Source organism: Lynx rufus, unplaced genomic scaffold (genome assembly GCF_022079265.1).
Source record: "Lynx rufus isolate CCGP_SWC_20201006 ecotype Redwood Valley unplaced genomic scaffold, mLynRuf1.p SCAF_3, whole genome shotgun sequence".
Classification (NCBI taxonomy): domain Eukaryota; kingdom Metazoa; phylum Chordata; class Mammalia; order Carnivora; family Felidae; genus Lynx; species Lynx rufus.
The window spans coordinates 75,907,012-75,933,016 of record NW_025814845.1 but is presented as its reverse complement, the minus strand read 5'-3'; the positions used below and the strand labels follow the sequence as shown (position 1 = coordinate 75,933,016).

General features: G+C 36.7%; 1 protein-coding gene across 2 annotated transcripts in view; it reads right to left on the bottom strand.

Annotated features, from left to right (window-relative positions):
• PDLIM5 (PDZ and LIM domain 5) overlaps positions 1-26,005 on the bottom strand; it is a 222,589-nt gene that overhangs the window by 3,468 nt on the left and 193,116 nt on the right. For both annotated transcript variants that reach the window (XM_047090985.1, XM_047090986.1), the window contains 4 exons: positions 21,405-21,579; positions 6,950-7,130; positions 4,370-4,490; positions 1,149-1,264 (listed from right to left, as the gene is read on the bottom strand). In XM_047090985.1, the coding sequence (XP_046946941.1) occupies positions 1,149-1,264; positions 4,370-4,490; positions 6,950-7,130; positions 21,405-21,579 (593 nt within the window). The remainder of the gene's footprint in view (positions 1-1,148; positions 1,265-4,369; positions 4,491-6,949; positions 7,131-21,404; positions 21,580-26,005) is intronic.

Here is a 26,005-nt window from a genome sequence, read left to right as displayed (position 1 = left end):
AAGTGAAGCACTTGGCTCTGATGAAAAAATTAAGACATAAAGAGGTCACATTAAATATAAGTTCTCTTCCCAAATTCTAATCAATGCCTCCTGCTGTAGGGAACCAGAGCATTCAAAACAAAAACAAATACAACTGCTTTGCCAGATATTCCGAAGGCCCCAGACACATAGACGTAGACTGCCTGAGAATTCTTTTTAATTCATTTATTTGTTCCTTATAGTAAAAACCCTGGTCAACATCTGGCTACTGGATGATGATACAGTCTGTTAACTATCTGCATTTATGTCCTCTTGTCTTTCCTATTGCCTTTGGTAAGTGTAATGGTCATGAGCATCTCTACCAGAGAACAGGGGCAAACAAATCTGCTACCAGTTGTTACATTTTATAGATACCCTGAAGTCTAAGAGATGGAGGAAGTGAACAAGGTCAATGGTCATGTTTGGGGAAATCCTTTGATTCCTATTAACATAACTTTTTCCCTTCATACAACGGGTATCGAGAATTATAAGATATATTAAATCCAATTAAAAAAAAGCAAATATCTGAACAGAATATCTCTATTGGATATTTACTTTCTAAATTAAAAATAAAAGTCTAAGGGTAATGTAAATCTCTCAATCTATCTCTGCCATTAAAAATAAAACCAAAAATGTGAAAATATCAAATACAACAGGTAAACTATAGGTTTATTATAGTCTCAAAAAGAAAAAAAATTATTCATGGACTATTGCTAGGGAAGGAGGCAAATCAACATATAGTTTGCTTCCATGCTTAATTCAACAATAGATTTTTTTAGAATTGTGTGTTTCTATTTCAAGTACTCATGTTTCCAAAAATTACTAAGAACACTACAATAAAACAGAGTTTTAAAAAAATGTCAAGGTCTCTTACTGTTTTAAGAAATATACAGCTTCTCCTTATAAACATAAATTAAAAATAGGACCTTTTCTAAAGGGGTAAGCATCTTATTCTGTGCCAAGTAATTCAACATAATGACAAAAAATTTAATGAACAACTTTGAAGATCACTGTAAAAATACTTCTAGGTGTGAAGGTCTGAAAGATACAAAATCTGCTATTTCCATTTAGTGCTTAGGTGAAAACTGGCCATACTTGCTCCTCTCACTTGGAAATAAGAGTTTACTTACTGAGCATACAAAGCAGGTGTCATGCCAGGTAAAGCCCAGGGCCTCCAGGAACATGTCGCCAGCCTCTATGGGAAATTCACATCCACGGCATATGGTACCAAAAAGGGCATAATAATCTGTATTGGGGCGGGGAGACATAATTTAAACATGACAAAGCTTTAGAATAATAATTCCTAGAAAGCAGCAACAAAATTGGAATTAAATGAGAAGATGAAGTTACTAGTAACTGGAAAATTTTCAGAGGGTATGTTTTCGCTTGAGACACATGTGCAGTGTGGTTCAGGTTACCTGTGGGGTAAATGCTATTTATTTACATAACTTAACGTCCTTTATTCTGTTTTTCTACGTAATACTTCTCACTTATCTCCAGCTACTTAAATGTCCAACTTCGTATGAAGAACAACTCTGTTCTCTGATAAGCTATCAACAGACATGACTGAACTTCCAAAAATTAGCAACAGTAAGACTAAAGAACATAAATCAAGAAGAAATATCTGATAACCCAGAACATTTCATAGAGTATCTAACTTGGTAGGAAAGAAAAAAAAGTCACAAGAAACTTCCATGAATAAGTGCCTTGACGGAGGTTCTAGCTGGACTGTATCCTAACAGTATTAGCCACTAATTCTTTTGCTGCAACTTCCTTTCAATTGTAAGACTTTGTGCTGAAAATCCTTAGCCAGAGAACACCATTAACTTGACACAGAGTAGTTATAAAATACCAATGGGATTTCCTTCTAAAGAAAGCAGTTTTGATAAGATGTTTCTTTATAATTACTAAATTAGAACTTACTGGCAATTTTCTTTTATGCAGCCATTCTCACTACTTGTGTTTACTCCAACCTGGGCTGGAGCGGAAAGTAGACTATCATTTCCAACTTCATTTACCTTCCTTAACAATCTTCAGTATTCCTTAGCACCATTTGCTCAACACCTATCCACTGAGTCCTACTATGTGCCAGGCACTGTTCTAGGCACTAAAGGGTGGCACAGTGGTGAAAAAGACAGATGTGGCTGCTCTCTTTACGGTGATTATATCCTCATTGGGAGCAGGATGTTGTTGTTTATTGTATTTTTCAAACAAGTGATAATAAATAATTTCACATTGTGAAAAGGACCATGAAGAAAAGAATCCTGTGATACAGAATAGTTAAGGGAAGTGTGTAACACTCCATTAAATAGGTGGGTTATGAAAGGCTTGTCTAAAGAGGTAACAGTTGGGCTGAGGCTTGACAAAAAAAAAGGAGAACTCACCACAGAAAAGCTGTGGAAGAACATATCGGTTAGAAGAAACTGCAAATACCAAGACCCTGAGGCAGGAAGAATCTCAGCATGTTCAGAAAAGCAAAGGGGTGATGATATATGCCTGACAGAGGGTAAGGTAGTCGAAGAAAAGGGTGGCAAAGTGGAAGCCAACAAAGGTATCAAGCATAATCTAATTCACATTGAAACATTCACATTGAATAACTTCTATTTAAAGGTTGGGGAAAGAAGACAGACCATCTTAGTTGGTGATCAGAGCATCCAGGCGAAAGGTGAGTTGGATTTAGTTGTGACCACTGAGGTGAAGAGAAAAGAATGAATTTATATACACTGAGGGTACAGCTAGAATTTACTAATTACACTGGATATGAGGAGAGCAAGGGAAAGAACAGAATCTTAGATTTTGGGATAGTGGACAGTGGGGCATTTATTGAAATGGGAAAGGCTGAGCTAATAACAAGTGTTGGAGGTTAAAAAAATACAGGAGTAGATCATGTTGATTAGAAGTGACATTTATTTTTTGTTTTAAGAAAAATTTTTTTTAATGTTTATTTATTTTTGAGACAGAGAGAGACACAGCATGAACGGGGGAGGGTCAGAGAAGAGGGAGACACAGAATCTGAACCAGGCTCCAGGTTCTGAGCTGTCAGCACAGAGCCCGACGTGGGGCTAGAACTCACAGACCGTGAGATCATGACCTGAGCTGAAGTCGGACGCTTAACCGACTGAGCCACCCAGGCGCCCCTAGAAGTGACATTTAAATAAATCTTCAAAAATATTTTTCCTTTTCTGTAAGCCATTTTGGGGTTTTAAAAATCTTCCTTCTTAGACTACATGAATATGATATTAAGGCTAGATAGCTGTATAGGTATGTAGCTGGACAGGGACTATCTGCCAGTTAGTCAAAATGTCTTGCAAAACTTAATTTTAAAACAAACAAACAAACACCTCTTTCTTCAGAAGAATTAAGTGAAATCACAAAATGTGAAATATTCTGATTGGGTCAGGGTAGCAGCTTGTAGCCATCCTGTCCCCAAACAGCCCCCCGACGAGATAGTTCACTGGCGTCTCCATAGAGCTTCCTGGTGGATAGTCTGGCATAGATCCACGCTGCTCCTAACTCAGCTGGAAGGAATGAGTGAGCAATAAAAGGTCACGTGATGCTACCAGCCTCAAATTAGAAGCTGACTGCTCCCTTAACTCAATAGTGTACAACATTCCTTTCCTCCAGCACCACACTTTGCATTTCAAGGTAGATCAACAACTCTAAAGCGGAAAGGCAGTGGTAATGAATGCAGGCATGATGAAGGAAAATATTTTATTTTTTGAAACATATGTGTGGTACTAATATCTAAGAGGAATAATAACAAATAAGTGTTATAAAAGTTCACTTACAGCCTTTGGGAAAGAAAAGGAAGTGTTCAGAGCTCACGTAGTAAGACAAATGTAGTAGATTGGTCCTTAGAGTCCAGTTTATTAAAAATAATTTTACTAAGGGAGCAATCCAAGCCAAGGTTACCCTTCCATTCAGTAAGAGTAACAAAGGACTTCCAATTTATTTTCAAGGCGGTTGCCTTAAACAGCAAATCAATATCATGTTCAATAGCTGAATACTTCTCATGTTTGTAACCACTCAAAATTCACCGTTAGAGGTAGCTTTCAGCTACACAATGTGGTGGAATTCATATCCATAAACTATTAGGGATTCAAGTAAAATATTTTCCTACTAGATAATGCATACATACATGTTCATTTCTCTTCAGGAAACTGGGAATATCTGTTTTGACGAAATCACATAAAAGTTTTACATAGTTTTTTGCTATATATTTAGAGTAACATTAAATGCCCCCAAAACAATTTGGAAATCCACTTTGTCCCCTACTGCCTTTCAACTTGGTAGTAACATTAAGGGTTAAGTTTATTCAAAATTTAAGAAACTAATGGCTTCAGGATCTTACCAGTCTCACAGTATGGTTCACCATCCTCCAAATGAAAAACATTATTACGAATGGGTTTTCCACAGGCCACACACACAAAACAGGAAACGTGCCAAGTTTGTTTCAAGGCATTGATGACCTCCTGTTACAGAAAGGCAATTGGATATAAAGAAAGATGATCATACACAGATGCTTACTCTATTAGTTGTACCAACACAGCCCTTTTAAACTGACCCAATGTAGGCACACGCTTTGTCGTTACCATCAGCTTTTCCTCTAAAGACACACTCACAAATGGTCTAAACTGATACCCTATATAATACGTGTGTTTTCCACAAATACCCATCAGTAAACTTATTTAAATAATGACTGTTGTGTTACTTAAACATTATATATGGAGTGAATGAAGTAAGCATTTCATAAGTACTTGCTGTAATACATTCTGCTTTCTCTCAAAAGGGTGTCAGGGAATATTACAAAGGTTTCATAGTATTATCTTGAAAATGTCATGGAGGGAAAAAAAAAGAAAAGGAAATGTCATGGAGGAAGGGCAAAATGTTCAAAAATTAAAACAAACCTATGCTTTGGTGTATTATGGGAGTAATAACATAATCAGGGTAATCCAATCAGCTTAACACATGTTTACAGTTCTGGAAATCAGCTGTGACTACACTAAGCACACACTCAAATGAGCATCTAAAATTTGAACCACAAAGTATGGATTCTAGTCAACAATGACCCAATGGTTAAAAATACCAAGTATCAAAACAAAACAAAACAAAACAAAACAAGTATCAAAGACTTGGGCCAGAGTTTAATTAGTAAAAGAAGTCTTATTAAGAAGCTGGTTTTGCAAGGAATCATTTCTTTGGATTGAATGAGATGGAGCCATTAAACATTATTTTTTGAAGATGAGTTAATAACATGGGATTTACTCTTTTATCACAAAAAAAGAGGATGCTACACATAAAGTATGGTTATAATTTTGTAAATGAATTACAAAGAGCAAATTGGAAGAAAATACATCCTAAGCTTAACAGGAATTATCTGGGACTGGTAAATATATAGGTCATTTTAATATTCTTCTTTACATCTTTTTGGTATTTTCTAATTATTTAGAGTGAAATATTTTTATAATAAAAAACTGTCAAAATACAATGATCCAGAGTAAATTATTAGCCATAGAAAATGCAACAGTTGCCTAGTGATGGATAATGGGAAGACATGGCAGTTATTTAGATCCAAAAAGATCACCATGAAAATGTACAACAAATACACACTGAACCAAATCATTTCTCATGGCTCTTAGCATTTACTTCCCTTTCTATCCTTGAGACTGATTCCTATCCCTTAGAACAGGCAATTGGACAACTGAAACACAACCCAGAGGATCTGTCCCTGTAGTGAAGTTCTGGCCCATCTCTAAGGCAATGAGGATAAGATTTCCATTTCCTACAACCTCATTTGGTTCTAAGACTGTTATCTGACTTTGTGTTATTAATGATTCTAGAATTCCACAGACTGTATTTATATACAGTATTAACATATATTCAACTTATTATTTGTCACTTGGGAAGGTATAGCCAGTATGTTGCTACTTTCTTGTTCCCAACATATTGTACAAATTAATAATACAGAAATATTTCATGAAGAATATTTATAATTTAAGTGTCCTCAAAGTTTTAGACCCACTTAAAGATGTAACATGAAATTAACACTAAATAATTTATACTAACTTTTCTCTCAACTGACACAAATTAAACTTTCATTATTACATTTTTATAGAGAGAATGGCAGAATTCAGCAATGCCATCTCCATCTTCTGTATTAGCTTTAGGAGTTTCGTATGGGACCAGGCACCTTGGCCACTTCCAAAATAAAATTCCAACTCCTGGTCACCCACAGGAAATGACTGACCCTTTCTTTGCAAACTGCAAACTGAGTATTCCAGAGCAGGCAATTCATTCATTCATTATTATTCATTATGTATCTGACTCCTACATTACTTCCTTTTCGAAAAGGGGGAAAAAAAAAAACGGTGGTTAGATTATTTTTCTATTACATGTCTACTCTCATAAAATAGGTTATATTTTTAAACATTATATGCATTTAAGAAAAATATATCATTTATAAGCTTCATGTCTTATATATTTCATGAGATCTGTGCCCTGTGCTTGAACCCTGACAAATGGGGAAATGCTGGTCTTATAAAAGCTATGGAATTTAATTTAAAACAGTGAAGGTGTCAGTTCTGAGAACTCTGATGTGTGTGGTCCTGTGCGACCTCTTCGTTCCTGAGCAAACAGGGTCCTGTTGAGGTAGCACACCCACAGTAAATTATTTTTTTCCCCACAGTGGCTAGACTTTCCCCAGACAAGCGAGCACTCAGTAAGACAAACCCAAAGACAACTTAACCCCACGAGTCCGATATACTTCTACAGAGGTCTATTTAGTTTTGCTTTACAATAATAAACAGTAATGAAAACAGAGAGGGGATCAAGCAAGAAGAAAATAGAAAGGAAAACTGATGTAAGGGTTTCAAAACAAAAAAATTATTGTGCTTTAAAGCTCATTCAGAATAAACAGGTTTCTGATACTTACTCCCAGGATCTTCCTTTGGCATCGACCACATTCAGGAGCAAAGAATTTCTCATAGCACAGCTCACAATACAGGGATCCCTTTTCCTCTACAAATCCAATGTAGGCCATTGTATTTTTGCAGTGAGCACAGTTAAACTCTTCTGGGTGCCAAGATTTCCCCAGTGCCACTAGGAATGGTCCCCTGCCAGAAGAAAAGAGATCGAGTTGGCTTGGGAATAAAAGTTTCTAAAGTTAGCTTGGACAGAACCTCTTTTATGCAATGTCCAAACAATTAAATACTTGCTCAATTATCCTTCTCAAGGGCTGAAAACATAGGCGCAGTAAATTTACATAGGAACTCTCTGAGCATTTATGTGAAGAGAATAAAGGGGAGGAGTAAAAAGCACTTAAGGGATTCCTTCAAGAAAGGCCATTTCCCCCACTTCTTTTCATCTTCAACAGATTTGGTGGTTATGTTTTTTGAGTTGCAATGAGTGGGTCTGTCTGCATCATGATTATGAATGAGAATGAGGATGTTAACTCTGACATAAAATGAAATAACCAGGGAAAAAAAATACATGGTTTAGACAGAGATGAGAAGTTGACATTTCTATAAAATAGACAAAAGAGAAATCTCAATTTGGTAATGTCAGGAGTCTTAAAAACAGTAATAATTATTACCTGAGAAAACACTGCAGTCAACTTCTCTTCCCCACACATTGTTTCATATACTTATTTCTCAACTCTATTAAACATATCAAATGTTTATGACCCCTCCAAATAGACTATGGAAACTGTCAACTGGATATTAGAGACTGTTTTGAAGCTACTTAGAAAGGTTTTATTTAATTAAAACATGACTGATTTTTAATGCACATTTGTTTCAAGGTAACAAATGTTTGTAAAGAGATTTTTTTCCATTAAATACTATATAGTCATGAACTGATAAGACGGGTTTGGTTTCCTTGACAGGAATCCATTATGAACCCTTATCTAGTCATGAAGCCTGCAGAGATGAACCATTCTAGCCTCTGCAACGTACTTTTCAGTAGCTCCATCCCACTAATTTTTATTCACAGAGTGGCTTTACCTCCAAGGCACTGTTACACTTATCCAATTTGTCCATACAACATTCCTGTGAGATAGACCAGGGCAGTTATTACAAACTCAGTTTAACAGATGGAGAAGCTGAGATACAGAATGTTCAAAAGATTGACAAATATCATAAAATCACTGAGTGAAGGCCAGAAGCTGAATTTCCTGATTTGTAGCAAACTGGTGTAGTCAACTGAATGTTCTGCTTTTCATCTCATTACCATCAATTATCATCACTGAGTGACCACACAGTTAATTGTCAGTGAGCACGGATACCTGACTTCTAGGCAGATTATAGGAAAAGTCATAGTAATGAGCATCACAAAATCGAAGCATTTTTTAGCCTTTAATGATAACATAAACCTTAGTATTCAGTAACTATTTCCCACTGGGAAATTCTTTGCAAATACAGTGATGTTTACTTAGAACCAGCACCTAATCCTCCAAGAGTCAAAAAAGTAAAAAAGTTCTTGATGAATGATAAAAATGTGTTCTTTGAGGTATAAGAGGGTATTTTCTAGCCTCATTTTTTGTTAACTTGTTTTTTATTAATAACATGATGCCACTTTTATCAGCTGGTGCATGCAGTTCTCCTGAGCATTTGAGACAAATACTTTATTATTATGTTTTTAAGCTTTAGGGCACCATAGTTTTGTTATCACTAACAAGGAGTGCCTTTGTTAACTAATTCCTGCCAGAGAAAGAAAGGGCTATAGATCACTTATTCTGTAACCAAATATGTTACTTTGGGTAGGTTGTCCCTCAATTTTTAATTGGATAATAAATAACAGTTCTACTCAACAAGCTCCTTCTTCTCATTTTCTCAGTATATATTCAAAGATAAACCAAGGAGTCACAATGCTCAAAGCTAGACAAAGTTTCATGAGTCCACTGAGCTTTTCCACCAAGTGGGTATCTGGTTATACAAGCTTGAAAAGGCTGCCAGGTTCAATTTACTGTGACCATAACATAGAGTCTGGTAGAACTGTGCTAACATTTGCTTGGACACTAAAGGCAGATTTCAAAGAATTTGTTAGACTGAATTTTTTTTTATGAGGGCACATCTTCCAGTTCCTCCATAGGCTGGATGGCCCCTGAAGGCCTGTATCTGTATTCAGCTTTCCAGTTTGCAAAAGTCAATCTAATCAAACTCCACATTCTGTATGGATGCACTTGAGAGCTTTTCTCCACAAACATGGCTGTCAGTGCCAGCAAATATTTAACAAAATTCATCTGAGAAAAGAACAACTGATTGAGGAGTACACACTCCATTTTTAGATTTCCTAAAATAGGTGTTGAAACCAAGTCAGACCAGCAGAGAAGGACGTTCTGCGATTCATGGCATATTGGACCTGATTCATTCCACAGAATGATTCCTTTAATGACTGGTGCTCAGCCTGACACCATCAGTCTACACTGACACTTGTCCTAGGAAACAGCCCTGTGACAGTCACCCTTGCTCCTCCTCTAAGTTGCTATTGAGAGTGTTATCTGTTAGAGATCATACAGGGTCATTTCCATGTGGACTCTCTGGAGAAAGTCCTTCAGGTTTTTGTAGTAAGAACAGTTTTGCTTCTTCTGAGCAATAGGGTTTTTACTCATCGTACAGTAAGTTTAAAAATTAACTTTCTTTGTTGACCACTAGAAGGCTTAAAGCCAAATTTAGTCAAACCCTAGGCAAGTATGTAAGGTCATTATTATAGGTTTTGTCAAGTCTCAATGAGCACATTTTTGACCAGTTTTCATTTTTAATGGTCTCATTCATGATTTTCATTATTCTTTTGCTTCCTTTTATAATTTAGAAGATTTTCTTATATTTCATGTATTCTTAAAAATGTTTTTAAAAGGTTTATAGAATAGTGCCTAGTACAAATAAATTAATTAAATTGATTAAAACTATCATCAGTTGAGGGACACCTGGGTGGCTCAGTCAGCTGAACGTCCGACTTTGGCTCAGGTCATGATTTCATGGCTTGTGAATTGGAGCCCTGCGTCGGGCTCTGTGCCTGCTTTGGATTCTGTGTCTCCCTCTCTCTCTGGCCCTTCCCTGTTCTCTCTCTTCTCAAAAATAAACATTAAAAAAAATTTTTAAAAAACCTATCATTGATTGAAAGAATAATTTTAAGATACCTCTTTACTTTCTTATCAAATCTAAATAGTGAAATGTCTTAACAACAGTAAAGAAACACCCTCTGCACCTTTAAAAACTGAGCTGAATATAACTTTTGTTCCTGCCAGAGCTCCTTTCTTAAACATGCTCAGTGTGCTACTGCCCCAACCGGGTATTCCCTGGCCCAGCTGAAAGAGCACTTTTCCCACCATGTTCTTGAAGTTATGTATAGATGAAACAATAACATCTCTTATATATAACAAAGTACTCTTTTCTGTGTTGGCAGAGACTAATTTAACAAATTCATTAACACAGGATTAACATTGAAGAAGTTCTTCTTGTTCCAGGTAGATTGGGTTCCCATCTGTGACCTGGACAGACAGGCTTGGGTAACAGCAAAGTGGAATTAAGTATGCAGCTACCTCTCTTCCAGTCCTCCACGCCACTGTCTTTCCCAAGTACTCCTTGACTGACAAAGGAAGAGACAGGAAAGAGTTAAAACACTGACTGGCTGACAAAGAGTTAACCTAGCTCATGAAACTTTTTACCCTCTTGATCTTCTGTGAGACTTATACCAAAAAGAAAAGAGAGACACAGAGAGAGAGAGAGAGAGAGAGAGAGAGAGAGGGAGAGAGAGAGAGGGAGAGAGAAAGGAAAGGTGGGGGAAAGATGTCAAAAGGAACAGGAAAAGAAAAGCTTACATGGTGAGAGGGTGAAAGGGGTTGCAAATTTCAACAGGCATAACCTAACAGGGATTCAGCTTCAAAATCAAATGCTCCCTTCTTGCCTCCCTTTGTAATTTAACTTGAACAATAACTCTCAGTGATAGAAATTAGCTCTATAAATAGATGAAGAAAATATCAGAAGCTACCTAACATTCCTAAGATCATGTGGATGATAACTGTAAAGCTGGCATTCTAAGGCCTAGCTACTGGAGATTAGAAATTATATTTGACCCAAAGTTACTGCATCAATAGAAGTTAAAAATTTAAAAAAGCTAAGAAAATCAAAAGAAGTTAATCAACAAAAGGTAAAAACAAAGCTACATGAAAAAACAACTTGTGCTCAAAGACAAAAATGGCATCTGATATTCTACTTAATTAGATATAATAAAAATGTATACACCAATTTTATATTATTAATACGATCAAATTTTGGAAAGGGCTTGGCATGAGCAAGGCGTCCAAGAACAATGGAACCATAGGAAGAGTTTTCTGAAACAGAAAAGATCACTGGAAAAAACCACACACACACATTCACAAATACAAAGACATATGCAGGGAGAGTAAAAGAGAATGAAATACACTCGAACATGACAGTGAAACACACTCCCTTTCAATACTTACAATACTCACAATTAGCAATAGTAACAATCCTTCCTAAAATTAGAAGTGCGGCATTTCCAGTAAACTGTGCCCAAACTTTCCAATTTGGAGCATTAAATAATATATTTCTATTTTTACTGAGTATCATCTTTAATTTGTAAGCCCATTAAAATGCTGCTTTTAAAAGGTTGTGAGGCCAACTGTACCTTTTTATTTTAAAGACATAAATGACTCACTGCCCAAAAATATATGCACAGGTAAAATGAGCCTGAACATAACAGTGAATAAAAAGGACAAGTTCTAAAAAAGGTAATATTAACTGATAATTCTTTAAGTCTATTGGAGACAATTATACTCAATTATTTATATTGGTTATTATAAAATCCACGAAGCAGGAAAATGTGATTCTATATATTAAGACAAGTGAGGTATAAATTCAACTTGGAGAAACTATTATCATACATTCCTCCAAATACTTTTTAAAAGTTCAGTCATTAACTGAACAGCAGAAAATATGGCAGGAAACAAAGCCAGGAAAGGCCCTGCTCACACGGAACTTACTTCCTAGCATGGGGACAAAAAACCAAATAATGTTAAAAAAAAAAAGTTAGATTTTAACAAGAGGAGGACAATGAAGCAGGGAGGGAAGATAGGGAGACTGTATATATTGGGGGGAGGATTAAACAGGTGGCCAGGGACACCTGTTTTAGTAAAGATCTGACGGAGGCAAAGGTGAGCCATGCAAATATCCAGGGAAAGAGAATCCAGGCAAAGGTAACGCCAAGTGCACAGGCCTGATGAAGAGGCCTGGGGAGTCTGAGAAACAGCAAGAAGGCCAATGTGCCTGCAGTAGAGGAAACAAGGGGGTAATTGCCAGGTAATAAGGACAGAGAGATAATGAGGTGGCGGTGGGATGGGAGTGACTGTGTAGGGCCTTTAGGCCACTGTAAGGATTCTGGCTTCTACCAACCATTATGGGGTTTCCAGCAAAAGAGTGACATGATCTGATTTATGTTTTATCAGGATTACTCTAGCTACTGTGTTGAGAACAGACAGGTAAAGGGCAAGGGCAAAAGTAGAAAGGTACTAATTGGAAAACAACTTCATTATCCCAGGTGAGAAGTAACCATGGCTTGGATCAGGGTATTAGTAGTAGTACAAACAGTGAGAAAGGTTCAGATTCTGGGTCTATTTAAAAGTTAAGAGTTAAAAGGATGTGCTGATAGATCACGGCGAATATGATGGAACATCACTCCTGTGACTAGTTTATTTTACCTGGTGAAAAGGATTATGCAGATGTCATGTGAGTTCCCTAATGAGTTGACATGGAGTTCATCAGAGATTGTTTAGGAGTGTGCATTGTTTAGGAGTCCACATATTTGTGCATTTCCCAAAATTGTTGGTTAGGTATTTCTCATTTCACTCCATTCTGCTCAGACAACATACTTTGTATGACCATCAGTCCTTTTACATGTATTGAAACTTGTTTTATGGTTTAACACATGTGGTCTATCCTGGAGAACGTTCCATGTGCGCTTCAGAATTTGTACTCTCCTGTTATTAGACAGGATGTTCTATAGATGTCTGTTAAGTTTAGTCATAGTGTTGTCCAAGGCTTCTTGTCAACTTTCTGTGCAGTGTTATACCCATTATTGAAACTAGGGTACTGAAGTTTCCAATTATTATTGTTGAATTGTCTATATTGCTCCCATCTATTCTGCCAGTTTTTGTTTCGTGTATTTTTGGGCTCTGTTATTAGGTGAATATATATTTATAATTGTTGTATCTTCTTGATGGATTTAATTTTTTATCATTATAAAATGTCCTTCTTTTCTCTTTCAACACCTTTTTTCTTAATGGCTGTTTTATTTAATATTAGTATATAATGTCACTCCAGCTGTCTTTTGGTTATAAAGTTTGCATGATGTATCTTTTTGTACACTTGTACACTTTTATTTTCAATCTCTTGGTATCTTTTAGCGCGAAGCGTGTCTGTTATAGGCAGCATGTAACCAGACCATGATTTTATCTATTCTATAATTCTTTTAATTAGAGTGCTTAGTCTATTTACATTTAATGTGTAATTTCTGGTCAGTTAGGAATACGAGCACCATTTTGTTATTTTTTTTTTCCTAGATAGTCCTACATCTCTGTTGCCTTTCCTATATAAAAGAGGGAAAGAGGAATTAAGCTCATCAGCTGACAGTGAAAATGGGAAATAAGTTATTACAGGTCTAAGGAGAAAAAAGAAAACATAAAACTGGCTTTCTGGGAGATGGAAAAGTAAACATACTAGAGAAATACAGCAGATTTTTGTCACTATTAAGAACATATCTGAGTGACACCTAGATGGCTGAGTCAGTTGAGCATCCGACTCTTGATTTTGGCTCAGGTCATGATCCCAGGGTGGCAGGATCAAGCCCCTCATGGAGCTCTACTCTGAGCATGGAGCCTGCTTGAGATTTTCTCTCTCTCTCTCTCTCTCTCTCTCTCTCTCTTTCTCTCTCTCTCCCCCCCCATGCTCTCTCTCTAAAATCAAATTTAAAAAAAAAAAAAAAAAACCCACACCTGAGATTAATAGCCACGAATTTAAAGTGTCACTGGTTAGTATGGTTAGAATGGGTTTCCTTCCAGCCACATCCACCTTCAAGTGTGGGCACAGAGTAAACCAAGGCTTGGTTTTTCCAGCCTAGTGGTTTCAGTTAAGTGAATACGATGAAGTGAGAGATGGGCAAAGGAACTGAGGATGTATGCAAGGGATACCGACTAATGAGTGCCTACAGAATTCAGACTGGATAAGAAGGGCAGTGAGGATATTGGGACCCAAGGGAACAGTGAGAAGGTATTTGAAACAATGGATCAGAAGTTGCTGGGAGGCAGGGAGTGGTCAAAGGATTGCTAGAATTGAGGTAACGGGGGAGAGTGGAAATATAGGCTGCTGTTCTTTTTTTTTTTTTTAATTTTTTTTTTCAACGTTTATTTATTTTTGGGACAGAGAGAGACAGAGCATGAACGGGGGAGGGGCAGAGAGAGAGGGAGACACAGAATCGGAAACAGGCTCCAGGCTCTGAGCCATCAGCCCAGAGCCCGACGCGGGGCTTGAACTCACGGACCACGAGATCGTGACCTGGCTGAAGTCGGACGCTTAACCGACTGCGCCACCCTGGCGCCCCTAGACTGCTGTTCTTGAATGAGGTGCTCAGAAATGAGATTATGGAGGAAATGTAGTTAATGGTAGAGGATATGACTGAAAACTGGTGGCTGAAGTTAACTAGAGGAATCACTGAAGTAGAAGATGTCAGAGAATTGACAGACTTCAATATTAGAAGGATCATACAGATAATGAAATCACCAACATGGATTTCCATTATTAATATATTTTCATGAGGCAAGATTAATTTTCAATTTTACAACTGTGACAATTTAGAACCTTTTGGATATCTCACGATTTTCCTAAGTACTATGATTCAGAACTCCTTACTATGGATATTAGAGCAGTACATATATATTTCTTGTATTACTATAAGGGTATGATGTACCTCTCCTAATGCTTACATTATTACATTATGGTTATCTGTGCCAGGGTTTTGGCTTCTCTATCAGATGATAAAATGTATCAAAACAGGAAATGTCTCTTAATCTTTATATACTATAGTGCCAGTATGGCAACTAGTGCATGTTTTCTTTTTAACTTATTTATTTTTTAAAATTAAGATATAATTGCATACAATGTGTAAGTTTATGATGTACAGTGTTTTGGTTTGGCATGTTTATACATTGTAATATGATTACTACTCTAACAACAGCCAATACTTTGAAAGTTTTCAGTGGATATTTGTTGTATAAAACTACTGATTTTATAAGTAGGCTATTGAGCCTTATTGTTTGCCATTCCTTTCAAATAAAAGAAATTGGTTTGTTGAAACTAGAGAATTCTCACTTCTTTTGCACAAGTAGGATTCTGGATGTATCTCTATTAAACTTACCAACAACTGATATGGTTGTTGATTTGCTGGTTTGTATTTTTTACTAAAGTATAACTGGATTATTTTGCTAGGGCTGCCTTAACACAGTACCACAGACTGGGTGACTTAAACAGCAGGAATTTATTTTTTCACAATTTGGGAGGTTGGAAGTCACATAGATAATAAATGGTAAAACCTAAATTTGAGTCCAGATCTAACTAATGTTAGATACACAATCAAGATGTTGGCTGGGTTACTCTCTTCTAAGGCCTCTCTCTTTGGCTTATGGATGGCCATCTTCTCCATGTGTCTTCACATGGTCTTCCTTCCATGTATGTCCAAATCTTCTTACAAGAACCCCAATCATAATGGATTAGGGCCCACCCTAATGACCTCATTTTACCTCTTTAAAGACCCCATCTTCAAATATAGTCACATTCTGAGGTACTGGAGGTTAGGGCTTCAACATATGAATTTAGGGGGGCACAATTCAGTATGTAATAGTCACTTCCTTAAGGGAAGGGAATATGTCTTTGATTTCTGTATCACTGGTGCCTAAATGGGGTAGCACACAAAATATTTAATGAGTGTTGCTTATAGAATGACTACATTTCTACATTAGATGAGAAACTGGAAAAGTGAACCCTGGGTCATCTATAGGAGTCTAAGGATGCATGCATATAGTACAAAGTCATTTTGGTGGGGAGGTAGGAACTTCTAATTATTCAATCTATTATTTACTCCCTTCTTTCTCACTTATATACTCACACATTATGAAGAAAAGCACTCAAGTTATTGCAGGTCTGCTTAAGATGTTTTTCTCCTAATTACATACAGTAACAAAGATGACTATGTATATATTCATAATAGTTATGCATTTATATATATTAATATATCTTGATGTATATTTTCTTTACACAAAATTAGCATCATACTTAAAATCAAAAATAGATTTATGTTTTAATTTTAATATGATACTATAAACATTTTCCTTTCTTTAACACATTTTTTTAATGTTTATGTATTTATTTTGAGAGAACACATGTGCATGCACGAGCAGGACAGGGACAAGAAGACAGGGAGAGAGAGAATCATAAGCAGGCTCCACACAACACAAAGCCCCATGCAGGGCTTCGATCCCACAACCATGAGATCATGACCCGAGCCAAAATCAAGAACTGGATGCCTAACCAACTGAGCCACCCAGGTGCACCTAAACATTTTCCTAAGTAGTAGTTAAAACATGAATAAAATTTAAAGTTAGATCTGGGCTCAAATTCAGATTCTACCATTTACTTACTATCTGTGTGACTTCAGGCAAGTATGTATCTTCTCTGTGTCTAGGTTTTCTCATCTATGAACTGAGACAATTTTACTAATTGTCTCGCAAGTTTATAAAGAATGAGAATTCAGGTAAAATTCTTAGCACAACATTTGACATATGCCAAGAACACATTAAACAATTATTATCCAAAAAGAGGATCTTAATGGCACCATAATATTAGATGCTTGAACATTTGTGTTTTTTCAAACTTTCCACTACAATAAATCTGAAATCTTGGTCTATATGTCTTGCTCATAAATCTTGGCCTAATGTCTTTGGTTGTTCCCTTAAACTCAAGAGCTAACATATTACACCAAACTTTTTTATTTTCAAATGAAGTTTTAACAGAAAGGGAGAATAAATAAAATCTATTAATAAGGGAATGCTGAGAAACTGAAATGCTTGGTGAAACAAGCAAAAACCTCTCCCTGGGGTAGCTGAGATGGCTCAGCATGAGGAAAGTTTGAAAATCACTGAGCAAGAAACAAATGTTAAAGTCCTCTCTCTCACTGGAATAAACAATGGGTTGCCAGAATGTGATTGTTCTGGTGCTGTGCCGCAGGCAAACACAGAACAATAGCACTGTGGCTATTTCTTTTAAGCATTCCACAGCTAGGAAGAAATTCAAGCCCTATAAATCCTGTATACTTTCACAAAGATACTAAGCTTAAAGTGAATGGTTTAGTTAACTCCCTGTATGTAATACAAGCAGTGAACAGATTTTAATGCCACTGGGTAGATCAGTAAAGAAATAAGCTAGACTTTTCATAAACCTATCCTATTAGGAAAAATAAAATGTGGTTTTGGCTACATTAACCTGATTTTCTGCTTCCCTATTATACCAGCACTCAACTGTCAATCAAGTCATAAGTGTAAGAATCAAAGAAATGGTACTTCTATCATAAATGGATTGGAAACGTTCCATAGCAAACTTCTCTTTTTTAATTTAATGTTTATTTATTTTTGAGAGAGAGAGAGAGAGAGAGCGCGAGAGAGAGCATGAGCGGGGAGGGGCAGAGAGAGAGAGGGAGACACAGAATCTGAAGCAGGCTCCAGGCTCTGAGATGTCAGCACAGAGCCCGATGCGGGGCTCAAACTCACAAACCGCAAGATCATGACCTGAGCTGAAGTCGGACACTCAACTGACAGCCACCCAGGTGCCCACGTTCCATAACAAACTTAATCAAAGCATCAAAAGAATTTCTTATCCATCTATAAAAGGCCACTAACTAATCAAAGTAATGTCTATTTAGGTGCAACATTCATAACTCTTTTCAAGGTTCAAACAAACCAAAAAAATGTCAGGCATTAAATTACATCCAAAGAAAATATTTTATGGAGATTTTGGATAAATATGTTCTATAAGAGATAACAGGCTCAATGCTAACATTCAATAATTAAGTTTTCTGAGGCCATCAACTTTGCCAAAGAAATTAAAATAAAACAAAATTTGCCTTAGTTTGCTTTTATTTAAATACTTTTTGAAAATGTGGGAATTAGAAAATACATAATAGGGGGTGCCTGGGTGGCTCAGTTGGTTAAGCGGCCGACTTTGGCTCAGGTCATGATCTCGCGGTCCATGAGTTCGAGCCCCACGTCGGGCTCTGTGCTGACAGCTCAGAGCCTGGAGCCTGTTTCGGATTCTGTGTCTCCCTCTCTCTGACCCTCCCCCATTCATGCTCTGTCTCTCTCTGTCTCAAAAATAAATAAACGTTAAAAAAAAAAAAACATAATAAAACAATACAAATTATAAACAAATAATGTAAATTACTCTGTGGAAAATAAGAGATATAAATTATAAAATAATCCTAAACTTCCCAGAGTTTGCAGGTTACAATATTCCCTATTGAAGTATCAAGCCTGCAACCGCAGCTTGTTTTTAAAACAGGTGTCCAAGAGAATGTCACTTGATCTAACGTGTCCTTGCTTTGGTAAGTGATACTGACACTGAGGCCAAGAATAAGAATTATGCTTTGACTAGGTCTCTGAACTGACCACAGTCTATTCAAGCTACTTTAGCATTTGAACACCAAGCAAATATGCTTATGTTAATTACCGTCATGTGATCTTGACATGAATTAATCCCTGTTCCTATTAACTTCCCTAGTAAATGAAGCTTTAATGCTTAACTGATAACAAAGTGCTGGGATAATCCAGAGCAATACAAATTTAACAGATGAGAGAGCAATAAGTAATGGCCATTCATCTTATTAATATAATACATATTTATTTCACATGGCAGAAAGACTGTATTAAAATTACATCCTGGCCTAGCGTTAAAACTGAAATCAAGATAGGTAGGGAGGGGTGGGAATGTAATTACTATTTAGATGTTCATATTTTCTCCACAGTAAGTTTTTTCACGTGTTGGTACTAATGATTATAGGATGTCACAGAATTTAATAATCAGACAATATGAATCAACAACAGATAGGGTTTGACAGTTTGTTAACCCATCCAGTAATTACTTGCTTACAACAGCATACAAATAGCAGTGACTCCAATCTCCATGAAGGGTATTTTTATTCAGAATATAGTATCCCTAACCACCAGTCTAGGTAACCAAAGTACCATAACTTCTCAAAACAAATGTTACAAGTCAGAACTTGTTTTTTATTTGATTAATATTAATCCTAAAAATATAACAACTAAATACAGTTGGTAATTAAAAATATAGTTTTATTTATTGGAACAAAGCAATACCATGCTAGAATCTATTAATTTAGATATTTCTTTAAGGCAGTAACCCTATAGTACTACTTCTAGGAAACTGACTCTACCCAAATTGATATCATGGCTTGAACAAGTGGGTCTAGAGTCACGCATGATCTGTTCAGGTAAAATATCCACAAATGCTTTCTGTGTGTTGGTTATTGTCTAGACTTTGGTTTTTTCCTCCTTTTCCCCATAACTATTATAACTACTCCCACTGCTACTGGCTCATTCTTATTAAGCAGGAACTCAAGATGGAAAACACATTTAAGTGAAAAAAAAAAAAACAGCTTACAAAATATTGTATTGTAATTCTATTTCTGTAAAATCACAAGTGTCCAGGGGCGCCTGGGTGGCGCAGTCGGTTAAGCGTCCGACTTCAGCCAGGTCACGATCTCGCGGTCCGTGAGTTCGAGCCCCGCATCAGGCTCTGGGCTGATGGCTCGGAGCCTGGAGCCTGTTTCCGATTCTGTGTCTCCCTCTCTCTCTGCCCCTCGCCTGTTCATGCTCTGTCTCTCTCTGTCCCAAAAATAAATAAACGTTGAAAAAAAAAAAATCACAAGTGTCCTTACAGATGTGTGTTTTAAAAATGAGAGTTCAAATACTAGTAGTGGTTATCTTGGAAGGTAGAATTATGTACGAACTTTTATTTTTGCTTTCTGTTTTATTATTTTTGAAACGTACAATGAACATTTAAGATGAAAAATCTACTTTATTTTTTTTTAATTTTTTTTTTAAACATTTATTTATTTTTGAGACAGAGAGAGACAGAGCATGAGTCAGGGAGGGTCATAGAGAGAGAGGGAGACACAGAATCCGAAGCAGGCTCCAGGCTCCGAGCTGTCAGCACAGAGCCCGATGCGGGGCTCGAACTCACGGACTGTGAGATCATGACCGGAGCCTAAGTCGGACGGACGCCCAACCGACTGAGCCACCCAGGCGCCCCAAAATCGACTTTACTTTTAATCATGTACTGTGTACTGTGTCCTTGACATATTTATTATTTAATAGTGGGTCAATGAAAAGAATATTTATATTTGGTTCTTAAGTAGCAATAATTATATAATAGAGTAGGGGAAAATGCAAGCAAGCCTTAACGTTATTCAGCTTTAGACAAGCCACTGTTTCAACTATTTCAAAACAGGATAAATTAAAAATGAGGAGTGAGCTTGAAGAGTCATTTCAACCTATTATTTATTACTGCCAACAAGGCGACTCACAGAAGCAACAAGGTCCTGCTGGTGGGATCCCTGCCATCAACATTCATATCTACACCTTCTAACATTTTAGAAATCACTTAAGAAATGCTCAGAGGTTTACTAAGTGGCAATATAGTGCACTCACATAAGATCTCTGGGCCTTTTTTCCCTTATGGAATTTAAGAGACAATAAAACAGATTTGGATACAAAAATATTTTAAAGAAGCAGGTTATGACCTAATCTAAAATTGAAAGCATTTATGAATAGATCCAAAGGTAATTATATCTTTCTGTACTTAGGTATTCAAAAATCCAATCTTTTTTTCTTTGGGCTCAAAGTTCTTTACTTTTGTCACTAGTTATTTTTCATCTAAATGAAAAGTCCTCACTTTTACAATCTGTAAAAGAATGAAGTTCAGAGAAATAATCTTCAGGGTCCCTTTGAGTCTTAAAATTTTATTACTCTCTGAAAGGCCATATTAATCATTATTTTTTCTTAGTTTTGACAGGAATTAATAACTGAGAAAAGTGGTATTTTGAGCTTTATTTACAGAGTCCAGAATTACTTTTCATTACAAGAGATTCTAAGAAATATATATATATTTATTTATCACTTCAGTGACTACATAAAAATATAGCAAGAATATTTTCACTAATAAAATCTGAAATCATTCAAAATAATAATAAAAAAAAATTAACACTGGTATTAAGTACTTTCAAGAAAATTCCAAAAACGAATAACCCACCTGATGACCTGGTTACAGTGGGCACACATTGGAGTTCGTTTCCCTGCAGGAATGTGCTCAGCTCTTTGCACTAAAGTGCCTTGGTCATGTGCCTGGGGCTGTCCCCTGGCTGAGTTGGCTGGTGCTACTGCTCCTGATGAGGCTGCACTGTTTGAGATTCTTCCACTGGAAAGTGCTAGGAATTAAGACACAGAAGAATCAGAATGAGAATAAGCCAAATATAAAGTTTTTCTAATATTCAAATAATAATATTACTTTGTAAAATCATCTATTCATATATAGCAACACAGGCCTACCTCAAGAAGCAAGAAAAATCTCAAATACACAACATAACCTTACACCTAAAGGAGCTAGAAAAAGGACAGCAAAGGAAGCTTAAAGCCAGCAGAAGAAAGGAAATAATAAAGATTAGAGCAGAAATAAATGATACAGAAACAAAACAAAACAAAAACCTAGTAGAATAGATCAATAAAACTCAGAGCTGGTTCTTTGAAGGAATTCATAAAACTGATAACCCCCTAGCCACGCTTATCAAAAAAAAGAGAAAGGATCCAAATAATAATAATCATGAATGAGAGAGGAGAGATCATAATCAACACCACAGAAATGCAAACAATTATAAGAGAATATTATGAAAAATTATATGCCAACAAACTGGGCAACCTGGAAGAAATAGATAAATTCCTAGAAACATAAACTATCAAAACTGAAATAGGAAGAAATAGGACATTTGAACAGACTGATAACCAGCAAAGAAATTGAATTCGCAGTAAAAAATCTCCCAAGAAACAAGTCCAGGGCCAGATGGCTTCCCAGGGAAAATCAACCAAACCTTTAAAGAGAAGTTAATTCCTATTTTTCTCAAACTGTCCCAAAAAATAGAAATGGAAGGAAAATTTTTCCAACTCATTATATGAGGCCAACATAACCTCAAAAAATTAAAAATAGAAATACCAGGGGTGCCTGCGTGGCTCAGTCAGTTAAGCGTCCAACTTCAGCTCAGGTCATGATCTCATTGTTGGTGGGTTCAAGCCCCATGTTGGGCTCTGCGCTGACAGCTCAGAGCCTGGAGTCTGCTTCTGGTTCTGTATCTCCCTCTCTCTCTGCCCCTCCCCCCACTCGTACTCTGTCTTTCTCTGTCTCTTGAAAATAAATAAATGTTAAAAAAGCTATTTTAAAAACAGAAATACCATATGATCCAGTAATTCCACTATGGGGTATTAACCCAAAGAAAACAAAAACAGTAATTCAAAAATATATATGCAACCCTACGTTTTCTGTTGCATTATATACAACAGTCAAAATATGGAAGCAACATAATGTATCCATCAACAGATAAGGAAGATGTGGTAAAGATATATAATGGACTATTACTCAGCCATAAAAAGGAATTAAATCTTGCCATTTGCAACAACACGGATGGACCTAAAGTGTATTATGCTAAGTCAATAAGGCAGGAGGTTGGGGGGATGGGAGAAATAGGTGGAGGGGATTAAGAGATATAAACTTCCAGTTATAAAATAAATAAGTCACAGGGATGAGAAATACAGCATAGGGAATATAGCTAAAAGTATTGTAATAACATTTGTATGGTAACAGACGGTAACTACATTTACTATGGTAAGCATGGTATAATGTATAGAATGGTCAAAAACCACTATGTTATACACCTGAAACTAATATAACATTGTATGTCAACTATACTTGATAAAAAGTTTTAAAATAATAATAATTATTTTCAGGCAGGAAGACACACACATTCCAAGATAATGGGTTAGCTTTAGGAAAGACACAAAGGAAGTGAGTAAAATTGCAAAGGGGCTTCAATCACATCTGTAATACTGTATTAAATATTAAAGCAAAAGCAGAATTATATAAAAAAAAAACCTATTCATTTGCTTATTCACTCACTCACATTTATGGAGACACTATGTATCAAACACTGGACTGTGACTACAGAAATGAACAGAAAAGAAAATCAAGGATTACAACACAGTGAAAGAGTCTTAAAATTTTATTACTGTCTGAAAGGCCACATTAATCGTTTTTTTTTTTTTTCTTAGTTTTGACAGGAATGAATAACCTAGAAAATTGGTATATTTAGCTTTATTAAGTCTGGAGTTACTTTTCATTACAAGGGATTCTAAGAAATGTGTGTGTGTGTGTGTGTGTGTGTGTGTGTGTGTGTGTGCGCGTTATACCTATATATATAAATACATACAAATATAAACATAAAAATAAATATATATAATGTGTTATAAGAAAAGCAGAGTTGCCTCTGCTTCCAAGAGGAGATGCAGTTAAGCTGAGCATTGACAGCAAGGTACTTCTACTCATCTAGATATCTCTGCTAATCATCAGATAGATTTAACTCCAAGTACATCAGAGGCACAATAAATATCTCAATGTGTTGCAAGATAATAAAAATAAAAATGAACTCAATGTATTACCTCTCTTCCTGTATTCTCTAAGTAGACTGTAAAGTCGGTCACCCAGTCATATAAGGTAGCTACTTAAGAACCATTCTAGGACCTTCCTCTCTCTCATCTGTGGTAATAATGGGTCCTGCTGATTTTACATCACAAGTACTTCTTGATTTTGCCCGTCATCACCCATTCCGACAATACTGTCCTGGTTTAGGTCCTAAATCTCTCCCACCTTGCTGGTCGCCAAAATGTCTTATCCTTAAAGGCATCCTCCCAACTGCCACCAAGGACTGAAATCTTATCAGGTCACAACTCTGATACACCACTTCAAGAATCTCCTTCTTCTCTGACCACTGATGTAGTCCATGCTTCTAAGCACTGCATTCAGGGCCCTCCAAGGGCTCTCTGCCTGCCCCACAGTCTCACTGCTCACCACCCTCTGCCTCAGTCTTCAGGCTGCAGCAACGCCCAATGCCTCAAGTTTTCTTGTAAGTCCATCTATGCACAGGCTGTCTTCACTGTCCTTTCTCTCCCCTTCTCTCTATTTACCTAGTAACCACTACATAGCATTTAAGATTCAACCCAGAAGTCAACTGCTCTAAAAATCTTCCCTGAAGTACCTCTCCCCACTGCCCATGCCACATAATCCAAATTAAATGTTTCTCTTTCACATTCCCATAATTTTCTGTGAATAACTTTATTACTGTTTCTACTTCACATATCTGTGCCTCTTCCACCCCAACTAAAAAGCAAGCTCCCTGAGGGCAGGAACTATGCCTTATTCCTCAGCCTAGGAGCTAATACAGTGTCTGGAATGAATGAACAAATGAATCAATGAATGAACTGGAATCAATACATAACTGAATGGGGTGCCTGGGTGGCTCGGGTCAGTTGAGCGTCCAACTTTGGCTCAGGTCATGATCTCACGGTTCATGAGTTTAAGCCCCACATTGGGCTCTCTGCTGTTAACGTAGAGCCTGCTTTGGATCCTCTGTATCCCTCTCTCTGTCCCTCTCCAACTCGTGCACACATGCTCTCTCTCTCAAAATAAATAAACATTTAAAAAACATAAACGAATGTAAAAACTGTGACAACCTGAAACCAACAGGAGGGCTGCTCCTTACCCACAGGCAATTACGATGTAGTGGAAAAGACATATATTCAAAAAACATTTAAAAGGACTAACTCTTATTTATAATAAATAAATAATAATATAAATTTACTGCATGTGTGTGTATTGACAGGATTCATTTTACAGCTGTGGTTTTAATTGGTAAGATTAATTGGGCTAATTGAAAGAATAACTCTCCCTTACCAGAATAAAGCCTGTTTGCAATGATGGGCAATTACAGATTCAGAAACCCAGCTTTTATAAACACATAGCACATCTACAGGGCTCTCTGCCTGGCACTTGAGCCGTGAAATGGCATTTTACAGACCAGTGAACTTTACCATTGCCCTTGTTTCAAGTGACTCAACTGGGCTAGGAAAATGTTTTCACTCCCTTAGATTCACGCTTCCTCGTATAGAAATGGGAAAGAATATTACTGTGTACATTCTTCTTCCTTGTTACCGCATTTACTTGCACAGCACAACATGCTCCTCTGTGCGTCTTCCATTTCTGTATCCAGACCTGATTTCTCTTAGAGCAACAGATAAGCATTTTCAATGCCAATTCCTGTTCTTGTCTTTAAATTCAAGATATGAAAAATGGATTTCATCTTTTTGCACACATTACCTCAGAACTCCTTCCTGTATGTCTGAATTCTGCCACTTAGTGAGGCACGGCGCTCTGTCTCCTATGTGCCTGACAGTCCGCAGACCCTAACAACTGTTCTGCTGTAAATGTTTCCAAGGTCTGTCCCTTCTTTTTAATCCAACCCATGATCTGTCATTTGAGTCCTGGTCTTGAATCTCTAAAGTCTGGACAACTGCAAGTCTCCTAACCATTCTCTCTGCTGCCAATTTCTTTCCAACCTTTTCTGCTGGATTATTTTCCCAAATACACTACTCTCATCATGGTTTCTTGCTTATTCAGTCTTGACAGTCCAGTCCCTCAAGGAGCTCACTCCGGTCTTCTTTATGACCTTGTCTTTTATGCTCACTCACATCCCTGCCATCACCCTACTCTATTATAGTTACTTAATATTTAACTTGTGCCATCACTATTTGAAG